The following is a 24,876-nucleotide window of genomic DNA, read 5'->3' as shown; positions in this document are numbered from 1 at the left end:
CTGAGAAATTGTTACATTGTTTGTGCTATGTCATAAATGTTTAGTTGCATGGATTAGTGGGTAGTGCAGAATAACGAGAACTAGCAATCTGCAAATACCATGCTAATCCTGTGTGTTCGTCGGCCAGTCACTTAACCACGGGCATGATCCCAATCTGTGAAATAGAGATAATGCTACCGGTGTGTTTCACAGGAGGATGATGAGGATAAATTAGTGATTGTGTGAAGATTTAGAGACCTATATAGTTGTATATTCAGAGAGTGACAGTGGTTGGACCTTGTTGTAGAAATCTTACAAAAGCAAAAGGCTTCCTTCAGCCTAGGGGAAGTTATGGAAACTAGGCCCATTGTTGAGAACTCTGTATAATCAGCTTCTGCCAGACAGTTCTTGAACCACCATAAGCAACTACATGATGTATCAAACGTGTTTCTACTTTGTGAAGGTGAGCAAGGTCTAATAGCCAGCATATGCCTAGACCATGTGAATGGCAGTTACTATGGTAATTTCATTTTATACTGAATCATTTAAATAAGTCTTTCCCCTTCTCAATCTGTTTCCTCCAACCTACTCCTTCACCTCCTTTATGTACCTCTCACTCTTCCTTCTTCTTCTTCCTTTTGGTCTTTGTAGATACGTGTTGACAGTTGTAAATACATTAATTCGCATCCACAATATGAATGCAAGAAAGGGAGAAGAATGATGAATTTTTGTGAGCATATAATCATGGAAAACTAGGGGGCCTTGCAGATAGTTACAGCACTCACTCCCTTCTGCTTCTCCCCACATCCTGTTTTTCATGCAAGAGTTTATTATAACTCACCCATAAAAATGTACCGGACATTGGAATGTAGCACAGTCTCAATTGAGGAACACTACACTGTTATACACATTTTAAAAAAATGTTTGGTCTTGTGTACATTACTGAAGTGGAGACTTTTTGGTGGCTTGTCATTTATTTTGCATATCTCTCTGTGTATTTTATAGTAACACCTTCTGCTGCAGAATCATAACCCCTTCCATGTGAACTTAATAGCAACAGTGAAGTCCCTTCTTAGCTTCATGGGGGCTTTAGGTCCTCTTTCTTTTCAGGGTTTAAAAAGTCTGATTGGGTTTCATTTTATTTTACCACTGGTTGGTTAATTTTTTTGTTCCGGGATTTTATTTTGTATTTATTCCCCCTCCCCAGAAACACAGGGCAGTAAATGGCTGGTGAGGAAATGTAACAGAGGCCATTGCTTCTGATTTTGTTCTGAAAACAATGTCTGAATATGTGACAGCACTGGGTCCAGAATCCCTATGTGGGAGAGGAGTACCTTGTCTCAATATTAAGCCACAGGAAGGAAAGCCTCCTGAGGCTTTTAGTTTGTGGGAGAGCTCTGTGCTCTTTCCTGATGTTCAGGATCCCTAAGAAATTAATGTTTATGACTGCATAGGACAGGAGAGCCCTCCCCCCCTTCTCTCAAGAGATTCTGTTGTATGCAGCATTGTTGTAGTCGTGCTGGTTCCAGGATAATACAGAAACAAGGTGGGTGAGGTAATATCTTGTATTGGACCAACTTCTGTTGGTGAGAGGCAAGTTTTCGAGCTTACACAAAGCTCATCTTCAGGTCTGGGAAATGTATTCAGAGTGTCACAGCTGAATACAAGGTGGAACAGATTGTTTAGCACAGGGTTAGGCAATCTATGGCACACGTGCCAAAGGCAGCACGCAAGCATATTTTCAGTGGCACTCACACTGCCCGGGTCCTGGCCACCGATCTGGGGGCTCTGCATTTTAATTTAATTTTAAATGAAGCTTCTTAAATGTTTTAAAAAACGTATTTACTTTATACACAACAATAGTTTAGTTATATAGTATAGACTTATAGAAAGAGACTTTCTAAAAACGTTAAAATGTATTACTGGCACAGGAAACCTTAAATTAGACTGAATAAATAAAGACTCCACCACTTCTGAAAAGATTGCTGACCCCTGGTATAACACATAGTTAACACACAGTTGAAGGGTGCATTCAAAGTGCTACTGTGATATCTGGGATTCCATGCTGAAGTTCCCAATGCTCCAACTCCCACTACTGTTCCTATATCTCTTTTTTTCTCTCTTCTCCTGACTCTCTCACTTCTCAGGCTACAAAATTTTCCCCAATTCTACCCCGTCCATTGACTATCTGAAATATTGTACCATGTTTGGTATAATTTGCATATAGAATCACAAATATATTTTGCATGACATAGTTGCTGTGGTAATATAAAATTGTTAAATTCAATACTATTGGTAATCATTCGGTACTGTACATTAATAGACATAATCCGATGTTTTCAATTTATCAATAGTCCATTATCAAGTCCTGCTTCTGTTTCTGGCCATGGTTCATATCTTGCTTTAATTCTGGAGTAGGAGGCATTGTTACTCCAGTGTGTTTAGGATTGGTAATGGTACTCTGCTAGTCCTTAATCACATTCAGAGGGAAGGTCAGTCACTTTCCTGGCATGGTAGGTGGACTCATGGACGGTACCTCGATGATCTGCTGAAGTAAGTAACTGTAATATTTCCTGCATGTGTTAGCTGCCACCTTATCACAAATTCCATGGATCCTGATCTAATTCATGCTATGCCTCCTGCAGTGATCAACAACTGAAACAGAAAACAAATATTGTTGCTTCTCTCCTTTTACATCAGTTAGGGCTTGTCTACATTACCCGCTGGATCAGTGGGCAGCAATCGATCCAGCGGGGGTCGATTTATCGTGTCTAGTCTAGTCTAGTCGAGCGCTCTCTCGTTGACTCAGGTACTCCACCAGAGTGAGAGGCGGAGCCGATGGGGGAGCATCAGCAGTCAACTCACTGTAGCTGAAGTTGCGTAACTTAGATCAATCCCACCACCACCACCACCCCCCGTGTAGACCAGACCCTAGATTCACTTCTGTCCTTCCCTCTGTCAGTTTCAGCTGCATAGCATGCAACCATTGATTCAACACCCGTTTTCCATCCTTTAGCAGAACAAGGTATACTACTGATACTACTAGCCTTGTCCATGATACAGCAAAGATCCTCCCAACTGGCTTTTGGAAAGGACTTTTTATCTGAGACGTACTGCACAAGTACCTGAACAACTCCCATTTCATACTCCTTGCCAGAAGTTTGGCCATCAAAATACCTTTTCATTTTTCTTTGGGCTTCCCCTAAAGTAAGTAGTTCTCATTTTATTTTTATATTTCAGGTTTCAATACATTTTTCACAGGTGAGACTTTTTATTTGTTTTGGCCTCGGCTCTATTAACAGCCGTATTTTAGCATCTTCTCTTTTTACTGCTGCTTGGATTCCTTTATTCTTTTCTGAGTCTCAGCCAACTTAGATATCTGTACCTCTGCTGCTACATTTAAACTTTTTCTTCTGAAAAGCAGTATTAGTTGCTGTTGTTCATTTTTTCTTCTTCAGTTTACTAAGTATCCCCCCTTTTTTTAAATCATCAACATTCTCTTTAACACTTACACTTTTTAACACTTGCACTGCCCCCAATTGTCTAGTCCCTTCCAAGCTCCACAGTGATTTTAGAGTCTGTGCAAAACTCCTTTTAGCTTCACATTCCTTTTCCCTAAATCACTCAGCTTCAGTTTTGCATTGTGAAACAGGACATTTTGCTCATTGTGACAAGCCAGTGTATTCTGCAGCTTTAAGCTTATCACTATGTCTTTTGTACTCACTTCCCCCAACCCTGAACCAGCCAATTCCAGTTAAAGATGAGTGAGTAGCCACACCAAAGATGGACACTAAGCCATAAGTACGCAGGTGGCTGAAGCCAGCTATTGAGGAAACCATATTTTGCTATTGATGTTCAGTATTCAATCAGTTCTATGCTTAGTCGATTTTTTTCTTCACTTATTTTTCTGAAATCAATTCTGAAAGTTCAGAATACACATCCCCATAACACTTTCCCCACTGGTGCATATTTCTGATAAATGAAAAAGAAAATGTGAGTTTCATTTCTGGCTCTACCACTAATTGTGTTGCCTCAGGCCAGTCACTTAACTTCTGGGTCTGTTTCCCCTTCTTTAAAATGGAGATTAGTAACCCTGACCTAGCTCCTGAGACAATGGGGAGTGTTATTTAGTTAGTCAGATTACTGGCAGTCCATCACAAGGAAGACAGCATATCAAAATGAAATATTCGCTGTCACAATAGACAAGAGCAAACCCTTATTAAAAGAAATCAGTGAATAAGGTGCAGATAGTAATCTGTCAAGAACATCAATGCTTCACAGAAATGGATATCTTTAAGTGCAGCTAATACAAAGAGCCAATGTACTCATATGGCGGGCAGCTTCATACAGGTCTGCATACTGTAGTTTTTATTCTGCAAAACTCCTTACAGTGCAGATGATATTGTGAGGATATTATCATAGCTGTGTCTGCTGAGTGCACCTTCTACGTGTTAATGGCATCCTTTCAATTTAACCTGCATTTTCTCAGCAGTTCTAGCCCTGGTTGTAGGGATTTTCTGGGGGCATATGAAAAACCATGAATAGACCTTGCCTTGCCATATTAAAATAGGAGTTGTAATATATAATTTCAAATTTTAGAGGATCGTGCTCATTGAAGGAGAGAGACCAGATTTAGAGACTGTTCAGGGGCCATATATTATATTTCATTTAAAATAAATTCCCTTGAGAATTTTAATGCAAATGTAACAAATTTTAATCTCCTTTGTTTATTGTGTCTTATGGTTACTTGTGTGTGTATACATATATCATGTGCTATACCTCCATATTAGGAGTTTCCAACCCTTGTGAAATTGTCATATTCCCTGTGTGTCAGCCCACCATCATCATGAGATTGCACCAGTTTTAGGAAATTAAAACTCTATTTCTATGTGGATAATTTTCCAATTAATCTTCCATAACAGAATTTATTTCCTGGGAGAAGGAATAAACTATTGTGTATTTAAATGTTCAGTGAGGGTGAAATTCACCTGTGTGCAAGGGGCCAGCTCATTTAAATCCCTCTTGTGTATAGTCTTTGTGCTGGCCCTCTGCAGAGGGCTAAATTTCATGCTGATTACATATTTGAATCTATCTGGACAAATGGATCATGTTTAATGGAATTGACTTCATTTAGGTTCTGTTTCAAAGACAACATATTTTATTCCAGCCTCCCCCCACCCCCAGCAAAAAAAGCTATAATACCAGCAAAAGTGCAGTATAATTGTGTCTACACCTGGGGCTTTTGCAGAACAGCTATGTCAGTCAGAGATCACACCTCTGACCAACATAGCTATGTTGGCCTAACTGATGCAGTGATCTCTGCTTGAGTCTGCAAACAGCCTAAAACAATACCTCTAAGTGAACTGCCCTATTTATATTAATTGGTGATAACTGAGAAATTTAATAACGACAGTTAATGGTGTTGCCATTTACTTTATTTCACTGCTGATCACAATACAGAGGAAAGAAAAGGTCCAATCAGATCATGAAGATCTGCATAGTGGGTGGTATCTCATTTTGGCAACACAGATCAGCAGAGTCCAGGAAGAATAACATCATTTGTATTTTTCCAGTCTGACCCCTGCTTTGTGTATACAGTATTATATGTACAGGCACATGATGAGATGTGTTGTGTATTTCTTATACACCCAGAACTTCTACTTACATCGCTGGCTGCACTAGGAATCCAGGATAAAGTCCAAAATAAGAGAGAAAGGGAGAGCAATTACAACCTTGCAAAATTGTCATGCATATCTACCAGCCCAGGCACACACAAGCTGTTCACCGCCCTCTACTATGATGACATAGAATAATGTGAAAACTAATTATATTTTACTTGCACATCAAAGTGATAATTGCTTATATTTACTGCATTATTATATGCAATTTCAGTGATGTTTTATTTTTCTTTTTTTTTCACTCTCATTTGTATTTAAAATATACACATGGTGAAAGCTAGCTTCCTATTGCCACATGCTTCTAAAGAGAGCAACATGGATTTACACTGAACATTGGTTAAAGGTGTTTGTTTTACTTGAGAGAGTTGCTTATAAATGTTTAACTGAATTTATTATTCATTTCCCAGGTATCATGTCTGCTTGATGCATTTTGTTGAGAATTTGCAACTCAGCTACTATGTTTAAAATGGCAGTTGCTAATGGTGCTCAGCAGGATAGGTGTAATTTGAGAGACAATTATAGACTAAAATTGTGAAACATAACAGTGGTGACATGAGTACTGTTTTCATTCATTAAGCAGAAGCAGGTCATAATTACTTCTCAGTTCATATATACCACCACTATGTATGCTATAATGGATACACACTGGTGTTTACCGATGCTGTATGTGTATAGGAGAAAAATTTTCAAATGTTTCTAAATCACTTAAGCACTTTTGACAGTTTTACCCTATATGTTATGTACATATTAAGCATTAAATGTTCTTCTATTGGACTTCAAATTATATTTGCATAACTGTGCATGCAATCAAGTTATAGCTGAAGTCTCCAGTGGTTTAACATTTGGAAATATTAATATAGGAAATGCTCTAGTTCTCCAATTCTTTTACACTTAAAATGACTATTTTAATGGCATGATAAATTTCTCCAATCTCCAGAATACAGTACTTAGTGCACATTACAGTTGGTTTTGTATGGTTTCATCGGGGGGGAAATCAATCACACTTTTCATTCACTGGTTCATTTATTTTCTGAGTCTCAGTGATGTGCCTTTATAAGCAGGAAGGTAGATATTTTTCCCTTGAAGATTTGCTGTATGATATTTCAAGCTAACGTTGCTTTTGTCTGTGTAGTATACAGTATTTATATTTTTTTCTAGGCATTGATATTTTATGTAATGTCACTTCTCTGACAGTGAAACAAAGCATGTTACTATGTGGCTAAAAGTGAAACCATTTTCAGTGTAACATGTGGTTGTTTTTTAAGAATCAGCTTTCATTTTAATTAAAAATTCTTGCACACTTTGGACCTGATTCTCTGCTATCCGGCATCAGTTAGTTACACCAGTGCATACCCTTTCTGCACTCTGCATTCCCTTCTGATTTGTCAGTGTTTCTCACCCACTTTCCATTGTTGTAAATGACTGAAGGAGTTGCAGTGTGACATAGAAGTGACAGGTTGTGTAGTGTGACAGGTTGTGTCTTTTTCATGAAAACTACTAAATGCATTTGTTTTTTTGTTAGAAACCAATTTATTTGGATTTAATCCATAGAGGAACAATTAAATAACATATTTTTTAAAAAGACTAGCACACGCATCTATTCACCTCCCTACTGTTATTTGTTAAATTGAAAATTGTGTGTTGTTTGCTATGTTTATGCTTTCTAACATATCATTTGGAGGCAAGCCAGTTGTTTGTTAGAGAACAAAGGTTTGTAAATCCTGTAGCCTGAAGCCTAGTAGAGAAGGGAGGTAACTGAGTGAGAGCTCTGCTGACATCTGCTGGAGACCAAGGGGCAATGACTGAGAAAGGCTGTACCTTATTTAAGTTTCAACTGTGTTCTCCTCAATACCTCATTTCTCTGTCATCTGTATTCTCTGCTGTCACGTGCTGGGAAGCATGGAAGTCGCCTGAGGGAAGCAGTGCCCTGTTTACATATTTACAATTGTGGATAGTTTGGGGACATTGGGGTTCAGCTTGGCTAAATTTTGTACTTGGGGCTGATATTTTGGAGCTGATCCTGTTGGGAATCACCTGGGCAATGGCTGGATGATGACTGGGTTCAGGATCACCCTGACAAACACTGGTGGTTGCCAAGGTTGGGCGAGAGGCGCTGGACTCAAGATTCAAGTAAAAAGAATGTGTGTGTTTTTTGGTTTATTGCAAGTATTATTTCTCACGGATAGGGAATCTGGTGGGTCTGTTAAATCACTGGACCCTTTTCACCTGGAAGTGGTGAGGTGGGAGGTGTAGTTATCTTGTTTGGCTAGAGCTCAGCTGCAATTCCAGTTATATGGACAGTAAAACCAGAGCCTGGCAGCAGTTCTGCTCACCTGGTAAGCAGTAAGTAGTGCAAAGCAGCAGCTGGGACCACCAATAACTTCCAGCAGGAAAACAGCAGGTGGAATAAACCAGCAGTGGGGCCCATCTCCAGTAGTGTACTGAGAGCAAATGTGTGCACTATGGTGGGAGCAGAGGCTTTTGCGGTATCAGTCTAAACTGTGCTGTAGACTCTGGTGAAGCCACCCTGTCCTACCTGCTGAAATAATTCTAGCAGGACAGGTGGTGAAGACCAGGATGCCTGTTTGTTTCAGGAATGAAGGCTGACATTTGCACACTGTTACAGATGCCTTCATCCAGGCAGCCTCTATTAGCCTTTGGCGGAGAGTGAAAGAGGGGAACAACTGAACAAGAGCTCAAAAGACCCAAAATTGGGATGCAAAAATTACAGCTAGAGGAACAAAGATTAAAAGAAAAGAGAGTAGTGGCTGAAAAGAACAAGTCAGGAAAGAGGCTCATATGTTTCAGTGGCCTTGGTACAAGACTCTCTTTTGTGGGGATGGGTGTGTGTTGGGGCGAGGGGGAGTAATGTGATTATTCCATCACGAGGGGAGGGACACCATACAAATAAGGTTGGTGATCACTGATCTATGTGCAAAAACATGTAAACTAGTTTATAGGAGGGATCTGCAGATGTGGCAAGTGACGGTGTGCAGAAAAGGTGCAAAGGGCATTTGTTCAACTATATTCTTAAATCTTGTTTCTATGCTTTTCTCAGCACACTTTGAGAAAACTATGCTGTTTCCTCAATCCTTTTACATGATTCCTCTTTAAGCTTCTGTTTCCTACCATGGCCACTAACATAGCCAGTAGGTGATGATGCTTTATTTGTATTAATCTGCTATGTGACTCAATGAAGTGTGGTGCTTGCTAAACCATTGTCCAATAGCAGCATTGTCCATTTCTTGTGTGAACCATGGGGTGATGTGTCAGGAATGGCTTGCCTCATGATTTAAGATAGCAGCAAGTACGGGTACCCAAAAGAAAAATTGCAGTAGCTCCTAATTTTTAATGTACAATATCTTTTCTCTGCTCTCAGTGGAACAGCACATTCCAAAATATGATGCTGTACCTCTGGTATAGGTCAGAAGAACTCAGTATTTATGTCATGGTGCAAGGAGCAAACGATTAATAGTTTATAAGAATTTGACTTATGTTTGTAGTCCATTAGGAACTGGATCTCATATCATCAAAGGCAATATCTTCCTAGACACTGAATTTACTCTCTCATATCCAGTGATCATCTAACTTTAATAAGCCACAACTCCATGCTGTAAATTAGTAGATGAATCAATATTTAATAGTGATGTTTCTACATAGATAATTGAAATACTATATAGTGTGTTAAAAAGCTGGTAACGTAAACTTCTTTTCTGTTTTTATAGAGCAAACATAAAAATTAAAAATAGCAGTTCTCATCTATTATTAAGAAAGGGGTAATATACCATAGATTAAAGAGACGAACAGTCACTCTTGAGGAAGAGGTGACATATTGCCTGATCAATATAGCAAACATTATACTCATTTTATATTCACTGTATGAAAAGCAGTACAATTTAGCTACAGTATGCATGCTCACAATTCTTTCACTATTTTTGTGCAATGCAGTGTACAGCTTCAGAGATTTGCTCATTTTAAAATCTGAACTTTGATTTAACTCAGTGAATTCTGTCAACAATATTATACCTCTGTGCATCATTCAAGTCAGCTGTGAAATCCCTCCTATCTATAGACTTTGTGTGGTGAAGGCTGAGGGGCCCACCCCAGCAGATGAAATTGATGCAGGAAGTACCTGCATCACCACGTTTGACCAGAAGAAGGTGTGACAGGGTCGCCAGACCTGTAACAGTGAGATTTTCAAGTACTCAGAACTGGCTTGTCTCTATTGACTTGAGTGGGAGCAGAGTTAGGGTGAGGTTTTCAAAAGCGCTCAGTGTTGGCCTTAGTATTTTAAATCTCAAAAACAGTCCTAACAAACTCACAGAAAAGTAATGTATGCTCTCCCTGACACAGACTGTGAAATGATAAATGTTTTTTGTTGAGCAATAGCACACACACATTGAGGATCTTGTCATTCCTCTTAGTGAAGCAGCAAAATGGCTGAAGTGGTTTGGCAGATTCACTAAAGTGATGGAATACAGACAGTGCCTCTCTGCTCACTGGAGAATTTAAGAAGAATGCCCCAAATAAAGTTGTTTTGATGTGAGGTTACTCAATGGAAGTTGCTGTATTTACAGCCTTGGAGCATGTGTCCTTTCCCACAGAACAGGTATAGCCTAGGCAGCAGCAGCTTCCCTATGTTGATCCATTAGTGAGATGAGAGGTACGATTTTTTTGCGTGGCTTGTTCAGTCCTTGGCATCTCTACTTAGACTGGCAATCAGAGCACTATTTAATGTCAGTTGTAGCGTTGGGTTATGATACCATAGAAGCAAGTGGCAACCATAAACAGCATTCTTGCTTGTCAGATTTTATCCTAATAGTATACATAATGCCACTGGAATCTTAGGCTAATTTTTTATAAATTGTAGTCTACATAAAGTTATTCTAAATCAGAGTCTTCACACTCACTGTTTATAGACTTTTGTAACTTAAGTCATTCTGCAACTGTCACATCATGATAGAGATTTCTGACTTTTAGTTGTGCAAATGATCCACATCCAAGACTTGTCTATCTACAAATGACTTCGTGTTGGCAAGCGAATGTTGTATTGTTTCTGTCTCAAAGACCAGATAAGATTTTCCTTCATTTAACCTTCAGTGTTGCTGGAAATAGGATGACACCCTTCAAAAGGGCAGTCAATGTGGGTTATTTGGGTTCTTCTCTTTGCTCATGTAGAGGGGTTTTGGTTCAGAAGAAAGCAGCTACTATGAAAATCAGTGTCATTATTAGCTCTTAGTGTTTCAGATCTTAACTCAGTTAAGTTTAGGAATATCATAGAATCATAGAATATCAGGGTTGGAAGGGACCTCATGAGGTCATTTAGTCCAACCCCCTGCTCAAGGCAGGACTGATCCGCAACTAAATCATCCCAGCCAGGGCTTTGTCATGCCTGACCTTAAAAACCTCTAAGGAAGGAGATTCCACCACCTTCCTAGGTTACCCATTCCAGTGCTTCACCACCTTCCTAGTGAAAAAGGTTTTCCTAATATCCAACCTAAACCCTCCCCCACTGCAACTTGAGACCATTATTCCTTGTTCTGTCATCTGCTACCACTGAGAACAATCTAGCTCCATCCTCTTTGGAACCCCCTTCCAGGTAGTTGAAAGCAGCTATCAAATCCCCACTCATTCTTCTCTTCTGCAGACTAAATAATCCCAGTTCCCGAAGCCTCTCCTCATAAATCATGTGCTCCAGCCCCCTAATCATTTTTGTTGCCCTCTGCTGGACTCTTCCAATTTTTCCACATCCTTCTCGTAGTGTGGGGCCCAAAACTGGACACAGTACTCCAGATGAGGCCTCACCAATGGCGAATAGAGGGGGATTATCATGTCCCTCGATCTGCTGGCAATGCTCCTACTTATGCAGCCCAAAATGGTGTTAGCCTTCTTGGCAACAAGGGCACACTGCTGACTCATATCCAGCTTCTCGTCCACTGTCACCCCTAGGTCCTTTTCTGCAGAACTGCTGCCTAGCCACTCAGTCCCTAGTCTGTAGCAGTGCATGGGATTCTTCCATCCTAAGTGCAGGACTCTGCACTTGTCCTTGTTGAACCGCATCAGATTTCTTATGGCCCAGTCCTCTAATTTGTCTAGGTCTCTCTGTATCCTATCCCTACCCTCCAGCGTATCTACCACTCCTCCCAGTTTAGTGTCATCTGAAAATTTGCTGAGGATGCAATCCACGCCATCCTCCAGATCGTTAATGAAGATATTGAACAAAACCGGCCCCAGGACTGACCCTTAGGGCACTCTGCTTGAGACCAGCTGCCAACTAGACATGGAGCCATTGATCACTACCCATTGAGCCCAATGATCTAGCCAGCTTTCTATCCACCTTGTATTCCATTCATCCAGCCCATACTACTTTAACTTGCTGGCAAGAATACTGTGGGAGACAGTGTCAAAAGCTTTGCTGAAGTCAAGGAATAACACGTCCATTGCTTTCCCCTCATCCCCAGAGCCAGTTATCTCATCACAGAAGGCAGTTAGGTTAGTTAGGCATGACTTGCCCTTGGCGAATCCATGCTGACTGTTCCTGATCACTTTCCTCTCCTCAAAGTGCTTCAAAATTGATTCCTTGAGGACCTGCTCCATGATTTTTCCAGGGACTGAGGTGAGGCTGACTGGCCTGTAGTTCCCTGGATCCTCCTTCTTCCCTTTTTTAAAGATTGGCACTACATTAGCCTTTTTCCAGTCATCCAGGACCTCCCCTGATCACCATGAGTTTTCAAAGATAATGGCCAATGGCTCTGCAATCACATCAGCCAACTCCTTTAGCACCTTCGGATGCAGTGCATCCAGCCCCATGGACTAGTGCCAGTCCAGCTTTTCTAAATAGTCCTGAACCACTTTTTTCTCCACACAGGGCTGGTCACCTCCTCCCCATACTGTGCTTCCCAGTTCTGCAATCTGGTTTTCTTCTTATATTGGACCCTGTATTCTGTTTCTAGGGAAAATATATAGGGTAGGTTCGCCACACAGTTGCGTAGGAGTCCAGATAAATGACTGGTTTCCATAATCCCTTGCAGTTTCTTAGGTCCCTAAATCCAGCATTTAAGGCACCAACACATAGCATTTACAAAACTCACTCAGCTCCCACCTGACCGTGTTGGCACTGAAGTATTCTTCAGTGGGCATGTGCAAAACCCCTAGGTCTTGACACCACCGAGCAGATTGGGGTGCTAGCTTGTGCCTAAGCCATGGTTGGATTCTCACACCAGGTGTTGCTGTGTGACCTGTATATGAGCAGATGGGTAATTTGGGGGCCAGCAAGCATGCTTGTGTGCCCCAGTAGTCCAGTGGTGAGATCACGCACATGGGCTGTAGGAGACCAAGATTTTAATCCCCACTCTGTCCGATTTGTAGCACGGACTTGAACCCAGGTCTTCTGTATCCCAGCTGAGTGCCTTAATCATAAGGATATTGTGATGGGGCAGTGTCTCTCCTTTGGAAGCTGTTACATTTTGTATAAGAAATGAACTAGTAATTGCAGCAGGGGCTCTTCCACATCTCATCAATCTCTTGATTTTTTTTCTCTATCTCTGTCCCAGTGAATATATAATAACTTAATACAAAGTGAAACAGCTTCAGCCAGCGAGACTGAGAAAGACTGTCTAGAATACTCAATAAGCTTGGTGGTTAGGGTACTCACACAGGCGGTTGGAGAGGAGGGTTCAAATCACCGTTTCAAATCAGGCAGAGTAGGGATTTGAAAACAGGTCTCCCACACTAATAGGGTTGGGGTCTCTGTCTCACTCTTGTTTGTCATGAGAAGGAGCTGATTGGCTTAGGTGCCCAACTCCAGGAGAGGTTTCTTGGTTGTGAATCCTAAGTGGAGATAGGTGCCTCTCCCTTTGGATGGCCCACTGGCTCTCTTAGGTGGCTCTCTGCTCAGCTTGCTGGCTTCTTAGGCCTTCTGCGTTCCCTTTCTTTGATGACCAGGCTCCTCGTGTAATGGATGAGGAACCTGGGTGCCTAATTCAGGGGCTGAGGGTTCCACTCAGTGGCAGGGCACCTAGGAGCCTAGGAATTGCAGTGTTCAGCAACAGCTAAGTCCTTTACTGGGTCTAGCCCTAGTGTGCTTTTCCACTTTTTCTACCTTATCCTGAAAAGCCTTATTTTCCTATATGGAACTGTGTGCGGCATTAAACGGGTGACTGTACTTACTAATGTGCACTTGTCAAATTGCATCACTAATTTCGCTATTCTCATTCCCTATTATGGGTTATTTATTCATGCAACTACTTAGTTCATCTTTGTGTCATGGCACTGTTTGCTTCTCTAACTTCCGCTCATTCTACCCACGTGTCGTTCTTTCTGATTTAGATAGTGGACAGCTACCTTTCCATTACAGAGAGAGAGCATTCAAACCTAAAATCCTGTTTCCTAGCTGCCTAAGATGTTCAGGCTTTTTTGGAGAAGAAAGTCCCAATGGGTGCTTTTGTTCTGTAGTCCTTGGGATTTTTTATTTAACTGTAATGAATAAGGATCAAACACTGCAATTCTTCTATTGAAGAATACAGCACAATTTAAGGAAGTTTTATTTTCAGCCATAGTATCATCCAGACCAGGGGAACTCTTCTGAATTGCTGCCAACAGCACCAGCACAGTAACAGTCTAAGATATAATGTTGTTAAGAACTGTCCATTTCTTTTGCACATACCCTTGATCGTATTCAGATTTCTTCCATGCAGGGAGAAATGTACCTTCTATATCAGTTGGTGTTCAACCAGTTTCACTTACTGAATAAATGGGTATGCTCAGAGGGTTGTGACCATTTGCTGGTGAAAGAAACCCATATCCTTTGTGGATGATTAAAACTAGTGGGGAAACACAGGGCCAGTTATTGATTAGGCTTGTTAATGTTTCCTTTCAGTATGGTACAGTACCTGTATGGTTAAACAAGCAGTGATTATGCTCTCGCTCAAGAAACCATCTTTAGACATAACCTTGCCAATTAGTGCCTTGCCATTGATCTTCTCATTTCCAAAAGAGGTGATGGAGGGAGTGCCGTTGTGATTATTGGATGTAAAAAATTTCCCCAATTATAACCTCAAATGTCAAAAGTATGTGAAAGTTCATAAAACGTCACACTAAACTTATCGAATAGGAAAATAGGTCAAGTTGTTTTCAATAAATGAATGTGGTGAACAAGTGCAAGAGAACCAGACAGAGAAACTGTATTAGCCCAAACAAAAAGGGCCTGCTGATATGATTCAAAGGCTGTTGAAATCATGCCTAGTAAAAACAGAAAATGTGGACCCAGAAGTGAATGGACCAAAATTGGTGTGGTGGAGATTAGGTCTAACTGGGAGACAAAATAAAGGGGGGAATGAACTATGCCACCCTCTTTTCTCCTTTTTGGGTTTCTTATAAAGACACTTAAAAAATAATCTCCCATTCTACCTTGCATCCCAGGTCATCTCGTCTCATCTCATCTTCTCTGACACCAAGCTAGAAGGAGCAGACCAGACTAAAAGACTTTCTTCCTAAGAGGAAGGCCATGGTCTTGTTCGAATAACTTTGTTTTTCACTTTGTTATTTGTTTCACTTTGTTATTTGATAACTTTGTTATCAATGTGACATCCAGTTCTCAGCCCATCAGTGGGGATAGTTCAGTTCCTGGACTGCAAAGGTTTTCTTCCTTTTGTGTTGACATCCCACAACCCCCACCCCCTCTTCCTCCTATCCTGTGTCTTATTTTCTTGGATTTTAATTAAATCCTGAAATCAACTGCATTGCATCAACAAACCAAGATGAGATTACCACAATCCTGCCATGCCTAAGGAGAAAATTCACAATCAATTGACATTCTTGACTGGAATGTGAACTAGGGTCCAAGCAACAGGTGCTGTGGTTGACCTGTCAGCCAACCTATCCATTCATGACTGACCAGCCAATCAGTGTTGTAAACAAATCATCAAAAAAGCCATATATCCCCCTCCTTTTCTCCTGTCTCTCCTCCACCTTGTGTCTGCCTGCATGTTACAAACACAAGTGAATACCCTTTATACATCAGGACTGAGAGTAAAATTAACCTTTTCCTTTTTATCGAAGAAAGGTGGATCTGAAAATAAGAGACTGATATTTTGCCTCCAAAAGGAGAGACTTCAAAGATTTTCATTGTTTCTTCTGCATAATCACTGTTTTAAATGCTTGTTTTAATTTCTTGCTCTATCTTGTGACTGATTAATAAACTTTCAACTTTAGAATGAATGCTTCTGGGTGTTTGCGAAGAAATTGAGTAAACCAAGGCCTCTGTAGAACATGCCCTCCACACTCCCCAAACCTTTATAACACTGTTTAATGTTGGACAGTGAAAGAATTTATAACACCGTTAGCTCTTCTGACCTTTGAGATCAATACAACAGTGCTTATGAACAGTTTATACATTCAGAGCCATGCTTGGATTCCTCTGACAGTGTACAACTTCAGAAAGAGCAATTTCTAATCAGACTGTAATTGGAGGGACAGTATGCTTTGTCTAAAAAGAAATGATTTATTCAACAGACTTGAAACTAAAATTAATAGTTTTGTCAATGTACAAGCAATAGCAAACTAATTTCCAACTACACTCTCATACAAGTGAAGGTAATAAGCAGTGAGGCTCAACAGGTAGTTAACATGACACAAAAATCATAAACCCTCCTGAGGGATTAAAAAGAGAAGTAGCCCAGCAAAGTACTTATTCCCCAGAGGTATGATTATCTCACACAAACACAGTCCTGCAGTTGCCTTATTGCTATTGTGAAATGTCTTTCATGTGAATTAATTATTTAAATAAATGACTTTGATCACTGAAAGCTGCTACTTTGAGATAGAATAATTCCACTCAGTGGTTGATATATTGGTCTTACCCCATTTAGAATTATGGTATGCCCTAAATTTAAATTCTTTTATCACTCAAATTGTCAAGGATTATATGCCGTTCATGTTACATTTTGCAACAAACCTATAACACAAAGTCTATGCTGCTTAAAATGTTAGCAGGTCAAACTAAAGTGAAAACAGACACCATCATTATGGAGCTGAAATTTTGTCAAATATATTCTAAGTACTCAGATACCCTGGTGATGAGCGCACAATACAGCTACACTATGTCTGTGCACCACATCATAGCTGACTACAAGAACATGTTACCACTATTCATTCTTCTCTTTTCTAGCCATTGCTCTTTGTTATTCAAACAGACCCACAATGCATTAAATACCTCCAATTATTATTATAATAAAACAATTGTAATAGCTTTTATCACAATCATTTATAAAATAAATTATTCAATTAACTGAATATCCAGTTGTCCATATATTAGATTACCCTAAAAATAAAGATAACAAGCCCAACCTTCTAGACACTGCAGTTCCAATCACCTCAGTGATCTCAACACCTTCAAGAAAAGGGGAGGAGACTTGTCAGGATTTTGTTCTGACTTTCTAAGAAGCCAAGGTAGCAACTTTCCCTTGATGCATGTCCATAACTCCTTATCCTGGATGTTACACGTGCACCCAAGGAACACTATGGCTCTTCTAGTTTATGGAGCTGGAAATGGTCTTCAAAAGAGCTGGCACATCTCAAATGTAGTATTAATTGTTGTTTATTTAACATTTGTATGTAGCGCCACAGGACATAAAAATGCCATTGTTTGGAAGTATCTGAACTTGTTTACTCCACATCTATTCATTTAATTACAAAGAATATAGATGTGTTCATTGGCTGCTAAACACTCAATTTTTCTAATATGCTACCTACTGTAAATAGCTTTTAACGCTAATTAGTCAAACTTTAACACCAACCCATTCACAATAATGGAGTACAAAAAGTTATAGGACAGAAGAAAAAAAGCAGCATTAAAGACTACTTAATAAGCCAGATAGTACAAAGAGTTTGATTAATTAAATATGTTACTGTACGTGTAAATTCCTTAATTTATTTGCTAAAAATCTCTGTCTATGATGGGAGTGTTGGTAAAGGCTGAATTCTAATAGTTCTTGATGGCTGCTTTTAGCATAGTACTTCCTGTCTGTTTCTCTTGTTCTTTATGTGGTTTTCAAAATAACTTTATCAGAAAACTAGTGCATGTCAAAGACAGTTTATTTTGCTCTGCAATATGCTGACAGTTCTGTCTAAATGTCCAGGAAGTTTAGAATAGGTCTGCATTCTGGATTATGCTTGAACACAGAATTTACTAGTATAGGAGAAGTATGACCCTCCAAGCTATAATCACCCCAGAAAGCCCCCAGAAGTGAAAATGCTTGTTGTCTCGTCATATTGAGCCCTACATAGTGAGGCGGTGGAACTCGATGGTTACACTGATTTGCTGTTTTAGTGAACTCACACCTAAAAAAAGGTAAATATCTAAAAACTTGCTGCTGGTGATTTTTCTCTTCCAGCTCAGGAGATATATAGTAATTTTAGCTGCAAAGATTTTCAAGGTAAACCAACTATCTTCTTAATTACTGAGTTTTCTTTCTTTCTTTTTTCTTTTTTTTAAGACAGAGCTTGAATATGCAGGTTTGTGTACATAAAATAATTTGCCATGAAGCATACAACTTTTTCATGCTGTCCAGTGAAATGCATCAGTTAAATAAATGTAAAATGCTGTAGCACGTTGGAAATAGCTAACAATTGACTGCTCACAAATACACGTTAATTTTAAGATCAGTAGAGAAGTAATTAGAGAACTAAGTAGAGAACTAAGTAAGTAGAGAACTAATTAGTTTATGAAATCACTGGTACCAAATAAGTGAAACGTAACTGAGAGGGGGAGTGGTTTTTTGCTCCCTCTATTTAAATCTCTGTTTTGGTTTGTTTTTTGTTTAAAATCTACTTAACCCAACAGCCTAACTAACACCAAAAAAAAACAAAAAAAAAAACACACACACACCTTTGCCACTTAAATCAAAGAAACTTCCTAGTCCACTTCTGTAGGTCCTCTGAGGCGATCTCCCACCAAAACAAGAGACACAAAACTTGATATTCCTTACATTTCTAAGGTTACAAAGTAACCCTTGCATGCTTTATACATCAAAAAGTAACAAAAAAGGGGAAATATCCAGAGGATTGTTTTTCCTTTGTAGGTCCCTTATGATTTTAATAGGTTGGTGATCTCTAAATATATCTGTACACAGACAATAACAGCATACTTCATGCTGCTCAAAATAATATAAACACAAAGAAAAATAATTAATAAACAATTCCCCCAATTTTCAGACAGCTCTACTGACTACAGTATAACATTCCTTTAACCAGAACATAGTTTCTGATATTAGGTGGAAACTATATTAAGTTTCCTTACAGGTCTGATTATGCAATGGTGTATGCTGGATTCTCATTAACCTTCCAATTTGTCACCTGGGCAGCCGTTTATTTAATTTTACAGATAACAGTATTAACTACCAAAAAAAATACAGCAGATGTACACTTTTTTACGTAGTGATTAAATTACAGAAGTTATAACAATGTAACTTAAATTATAGCAGTTGCAGACTTGTATGCAGATGTTCTAATTGGGCTGAATGGGGATGATCCTTCTAATTTTCAAAGCTGAGCATGTTTAGACTAGTCCACAATTGGCTGGTGACCACATAGGAATAGCCTTTGTTTTATGCTGCTTGTTTCTTTATAAATGCTGATCTTAACTGTGTGTGTGTGTGTGTGCGCGCATGCACGTCTGTGCAAGAGCAGAGGGTGAGGGCTCCGGCTGGGGGTGTGGGCCAGGGATGAGGGGTTTGGGGTGCAGGAGGGTGCTCTGGAGCTACGGTGGGGAGAGAGGACTACCTGCAGCTCTCTCTCCCCGCAGCAGCTTCTGGCCTGGGGGAGAGAGGTGTCCCTCCCTTGGCCATGGCAGGTCCAGGCCAGGGGAGGGACGTCCCAGCCACGGCAGGTATGGGAGTGGGTTCAGGCTGAGGGAGGGGCTCCTTGGCTGTGGCAGGTCCCAGCTGGGCGGGTTCCCTGAGTGCTTGCGGGGCAGTGTATCAGCTGCTGCGCGGCCGTGCAGCTTACAGGGAACTTGTGTGTGTGTGTAAAAATATTTTTAGATACATTACCGAGAGAAATTCTCAGTTGGTGTAAATTAGTGTAGCTTAATTGATTTCTGTGGAAGTGTGCTAGTTTACAGTAGCTGAGAAAGTATTTGTTCGTAGCCTAGAGGTAGTTGACTTGCAGTTTGAGATCTGGATTTGATTCGTGCTTCCATTAGCTCACTCCCTGGCACTTCAATGATACACCAGGTAGCAGAGTTATACTATCATGCTTTGTGGTCATGTCAGATTTCAAACAGTAAGCAAGATTGATCAGTACTTGGAGGAGAGACGTCAAGAATAGATTTCAGAGTAACAGCCGTGTTAGTCTGTATTCGCAAAAAGAAAAGGAGTACTTGTGGCACCTTAGAGACTAATTGGTTAGTCTCTAAGGTGCCACAAGTACTCCTTTTCTTTTTGTCAAGAATAGAGATGTTCATAGAACATGCTCATCTGTTATGCATTAGGTGGCTGCTTTTATTTTCTCTGTTTTGGCAAGTCTCTTCCAGTTCAGGTTGCACTTCTTTCATATCTTTAAAAAGAACGAGGAGTACTTGTGGCACCTTAGAGACAAATTTATTAGTCTCTAAGGTGCCACAAATACTCCTCGTTCTTTTTGCTGATACAGATTAACACGGCTACCACTCTGAAACCTGTCCACATCTTTACTTATTCTTTCTTTTTTTGAAAAAGGGAAATTATATTTAAAGTTCACTGTAAAGTATCATTCAGGTTAAGATTGCACTACTGTGGACAATTGCTATGCACCAGAACTCTACAAGTGTGCATCACAAGAAATGTAGTTACTTACATGCAATAATAACAAACTCTACACAGGTGCAAATTCCTTGTGCTATTTACTCTGTAGTATTTCTCCAGTAATGGGGGAGAGCATGTATTGTGCAGTAGAAGATGAAGGGGGAAGAAGTAAAGTTACTCTGTGGACCATAGCTTTGAAATTCTTGACTAGGCAAAGGATTTTTCCATGGTGCACTGCATTTCAGGCATTTATTTTACCCATTTTGCCTTCTAGGATGATCCCGGCCATTAGCAAATCCTTCTTCCTGACTGATCTGGTTGCAGGACGTGAGTATGACCTTTGTGTTCTCGCTGTTTATGATGATGGATTGACATCTCTAACTGCAACCAAGGTGATTGGGTGTGTGCAGTTCACTACACAGGAAGAATATAAGCAGTGCCGCTCTCTTCATGCCCAGTTTCTTGGAGGAACCATGATCATCATTATTGGTGGAATAATTGTGGCTTCCGTTCTTGTTTTCATCTTCATTCTCCTCATGAAGTATAAAGTCTACAACAATCACCACAAAAATAAAAATACTAAAGTTAATAATGTCTGCTCTCAGACCAATGGTAGTCAGAGTGGGTCAATGGCTCGTTCTGCTTCCAAACTCACAGAGAGACGGGAAAGTTTGCATCAGGAATGCTCAGGAACTTCCATCAAAGGCAAAACTGTTGTAGATTTGGATTGTGAAAGAGTGACTCTTACTGACACAACCTTTTTAACAACTGAAGCATTATCTCAATAGCAATGTGACAAAGCAGGACACACCACATGAGCCAAGGTGGTATCGCTTAAAACATTTTAATGCGAGTGGTTGTATTTTAAGCTTCACTACTATTGTCTATTTTTAAGATCAGATGGTTTAAAAAATATTTTTTTAATCTGTAAAACAGTTCCTGCATTCTTAAATATTTTTGTTTCAATATATTAAATATAAAGTGTGTGATTTACAAGATTTTTTTTTACTGTTTCTTTTATAGCTACACCTGTGGTATTGAATCAGAAGCATAACTATATTATGACTAGGTTTGTCTTTAGTAAAAATGCACTATTAATTCATTCAGTTACCAACTGGCAGCAAGACCAACTCTCAGGAACCTCAAACTTCTCTGATAGTAGAGTCATTTACCAGTTCAACTACCGAGCTGTTAATGAGCAATGAAATGTTATAAAGAGTTCTCAGCTTGTTAATCCTGAGACGTTCATCAGTCTGTGTGCACTGTATACACGTCATCCACAAAAGAAAAAGCTAAAGGTTCCTCCGTGGACAAAATACTACTCCAAATAAGGAAAAGAAAATTGAAGGATTTTGACATCATCTCGCACTATTCATTGGTACGGAATTGCTGGCATATATTGTTTGCTTTGTAAAGGCTGGTATTATTCAAGACTGTGCCTTGAAGACCCTTCTCTTTCTTTTCAGTTAGATTTACCTCACCTTAGACAGGGAGGAGCTCCCACTTTTGTCCTTCCTAATTTAAGTCTTCAGAAAACTACTTAAATTAGAAATGGTGTGTTGTGCACATCTTTTGCTACACTGGAAACTGTGTCCTAGTCTCCCACTCTCAAATTGTGTCAAGTGTCAACCAAGTTAATCTCTCTCTTTTTGGTATGTTTTTAGAGGGAGGACCCACGAGTTAAAGCTCCACTGCATTTTCAGATAACATTGATAACCAAACTCTTTATTTCTGTAGTACTGCATGAAGCGTAATGTAACTGGCCAAAGGATTAGCTATGTAAATGTTTATGTGCAATTCATTTTAACAATTCATATTTAATAATTAAATCTTTTTGTTTAAAGGCGTACTGTCAGGTCAAAATGAGTCCCCAAATTAGGTGTTTGTAATGACTTCCAACAAAACCTAAGAGCAATCCATGAGTTTAAATAAATTGTTGAATTAAACAACAGCATTCCTCTGCACTGTTCTAGCATGTGAATTTGAAGGCAAAATTACTGAAAAAAAAGAAACCCTATATAAATAAAACTGACTAGTCTCTTTTTTGTTGTCCGAAAAGATGCGAAGGTAAGGAACAACAACAAGGAAGGAAATGACTTGAAAAGTAATAGGTTCATTTCCAAAACAAAACAGTTTAAATCTTTAAGAGGATTGCGTGATAATGTAAAAATAAAAGGAAATCCTTATTCTAACAGTTTTGCTTTAAACAACCAGCAATATTTCTCTGGTTGGATCTGAAAACATGGGACAGGCAAAGATATACATTGGACAGTTAAAAGCTGTATTATTATTGCACAACATTAAAGTAATATATTTTATTTAATCATTACACTAAAGTAATAAATATAATTGTTCAAAAACTAAATTTTTCACAGTCTTGTTAATTGCCACAGTATCAGGACTTTCTGTAATCTCCTGTAGACAGAGTTTATATGGTGTGGCCCAGATACTGACTTGACTCCCTAACTGAAATTAAACTGGTTTCAGAGTAGCAGCTGTGTTAGTCTGTATTCACAAAAAGAAAAGGAGTACTTGTGGCACCTTAGAGACTAACCAATTTATTTGAGCATAACACAAACATTTTAATGGGTCCATTTTTAGGCTTATTAGTCACAGTGAGCTGGAAGCCTTTAAGACCTTTAAAAAAAAATTCAGTATCATCAACCCATGGACATATTTTTGAAAGTTAAGTTTTACAAATAGTGCCGGGTGCTGAAGTATCGCCTGCAGGGGTAGTTGGGTTTTTTCCACTTGTTTTCCAGCAGGTGGGGATATCACAAACCCTTGGCAAGTCCCACTTCACCAGTTAGTGCTATCAACTGCTGGAGAGGTGGAAGAGATGAACCCTGATTCAAGACCGTGGCATCTCAGAACTATCACATGAGCCCATCTTGTTGTAACTGCTGATCGTTGCTACCTTTGTCATGTCTTTCTCTCTGGTCATCGTGGCCCCAAAATGTTTCCTTTAAAGGTGGTCTGGAAAAAATGTAAGTGGATTTGAGCCCTTGTTTGTTCCCTTATTCGGTACCACAGAAATTAGGAGCATTTAAAGGGACTGAGCCTGAGGCTTAAAAACAAACAATACCGGCTCTAGCCTGCTGGCGGCTCGGCGTGCTGCCCCAAGCAGGTGCTGGAGGGGCATGAAGCCGGGCTGCAGAGAAGTCTTCAGCACAGAAGCTGGGCTGGAGGCGCTCCGGGCCCTGCCCGGCTCCCGGGGAGGCGGTTCTGCTGACGAAGCCACCCCCACGCAGAAGACTCCGGGACGACCGAACCCCGCTCACGCGCGCCCCACAACTGAGCACGAGCGGGCGATGGAGGCGAGTGTCCGAGCAGCACCGCTGCCTGTCCTGTGTCACGTGCTGCAAGGGAGCGAACCGGGCGCGGGGCTGGAGGCGGAGCTAGGATGGGGGAGCAGGGGGGGGGGCTGGGCAGGAAGGCGGGGGAGGAAGCGGAGGGAGGCGGAGCAGGGCAGGGGCACGAGGCGGGGCTGCGGGAGGAGTGGGCGGGGCTAGGGTGAGGGAAGGGGCGGGGCTAGGGGCGGAGCTGGGCGGGGAGGAAGCGGACGGAGGCGGAGCAGGGCAGGGGCTCCGGGAGGACTGAGTGGGGCGGAGCTAGGCTGAGGGAAGGGGCGGGGCGGAGCGGGAAGGCGGGGCTAGGGGCCGAGCTGGGCGGGGAGGAAGCGGAGGCAGGCGGAGCAGGGCAGGGGCACGAGGCGGGGCTGCTGGAGGAGTGGGCGGGGCTAGGGTGAGGGAGGGGCGGAGCTGGGCGGGGGAGGAAGCGGACGGAGGCGGAGCAGGGCAGGGGCACGAGGCGGGGCTGCTGGAGGAGTGGGCGGGGCTAGGGTGAGGGAGGGGCGGGGCTAGGGGCGGAGCTGGGCGGGGGAGGAAGCGGACGGAGGCGGAGCAGGGCAGGGGCACGAGGCGGGGCTGCTGGAGGAGTGGGCGGGGCGGGGCTGAGGGAAGGGGCGGGGCTAGGGGTGGAGCTGGCCGGGGGAGGAAACGGGGCTGGAAGTGGGGGGAGGCGGAGTAGGACAGGGGCACGAGGCGGGGGTGCGGGAGGAGTGAGCAGGGCGGGGCTAGGCTGAGGGAAGGGGCGGGGCGGAGCGGGAAGGCGGGGCTAGGGGCCGAGCTGGGCGGGGAGGAAGCGGACGGGAGGCGGAGCAGGGCAGGGGCACGAGGCGGGGGTGCGCGGGCGGGCGCGAGCGTTCCGGTCGAGGCGTCTCTTGGCTGCGTCCTGGGGCTCCGCCCGGCCCGGCGCGAGCTGGGGCTAGGCGCGGGGCGTTGCAGACTTGGTGGCTGTGGTGCTTCTCCCTCTTTCAGCAGGGTCGGCCTGGCTCTTTGCGGGTCATTGCGAGCCCACCTCCCGCCCGTTTCGCTACGGCCCCCCTGCCTCGATCGCCCCGCTGAGACTGAGCAAGAGGAGCTGTTCACCCCGCGGAG

At 41.5% G+C, this 24,876-nt stretch overlaps 1 protein-coding gene across 1 annotated transcript in view; it reads left to right on the top strand.

The window, feature by feature from the left end:
- Positions 1-21,225, top strand: part of LOC144279092 (leucine-rich repeat and fibronectin type III domain-containing protein 1-like protein) — a 28,554-nt gene extending 7,329 nt beyond the window's left edge. The window contains exon 2 of the mRNA XM_077840534.1: positions 20,712-21,225. Within this exon, the coding sequence (XP_077696660.1) occupies positions 20,712-21,225 (514 nt within the window). The remainder of the gene's footprint in view (positions 1-20,711) is intronic.
- The last annotated feature ends 3,651 nt before the right edge of the window (positions 21,226-24,876 follow it).

The sequence above is a fragment of the Eretmochelys imbricata genome, chromosome 23, assembly GCF_965152235.1.
Source record: "Eretmochelys imbricata isolate rEreImb1 chromosome 23, rEreImb1.hap1, whole genome shotgun sequence".
Taxonomy (NCBI): Eukaryota; Metazoa; Chordata; order Testudines; family Cheloniidae; genus Eretmochelys; species Eretmochelys imbricata.
The sequence above is the reverse complement of the archived record's forward strand: the minus strand, read 5'-3'. Positions and strand labels throughout refer to the sequence as shown.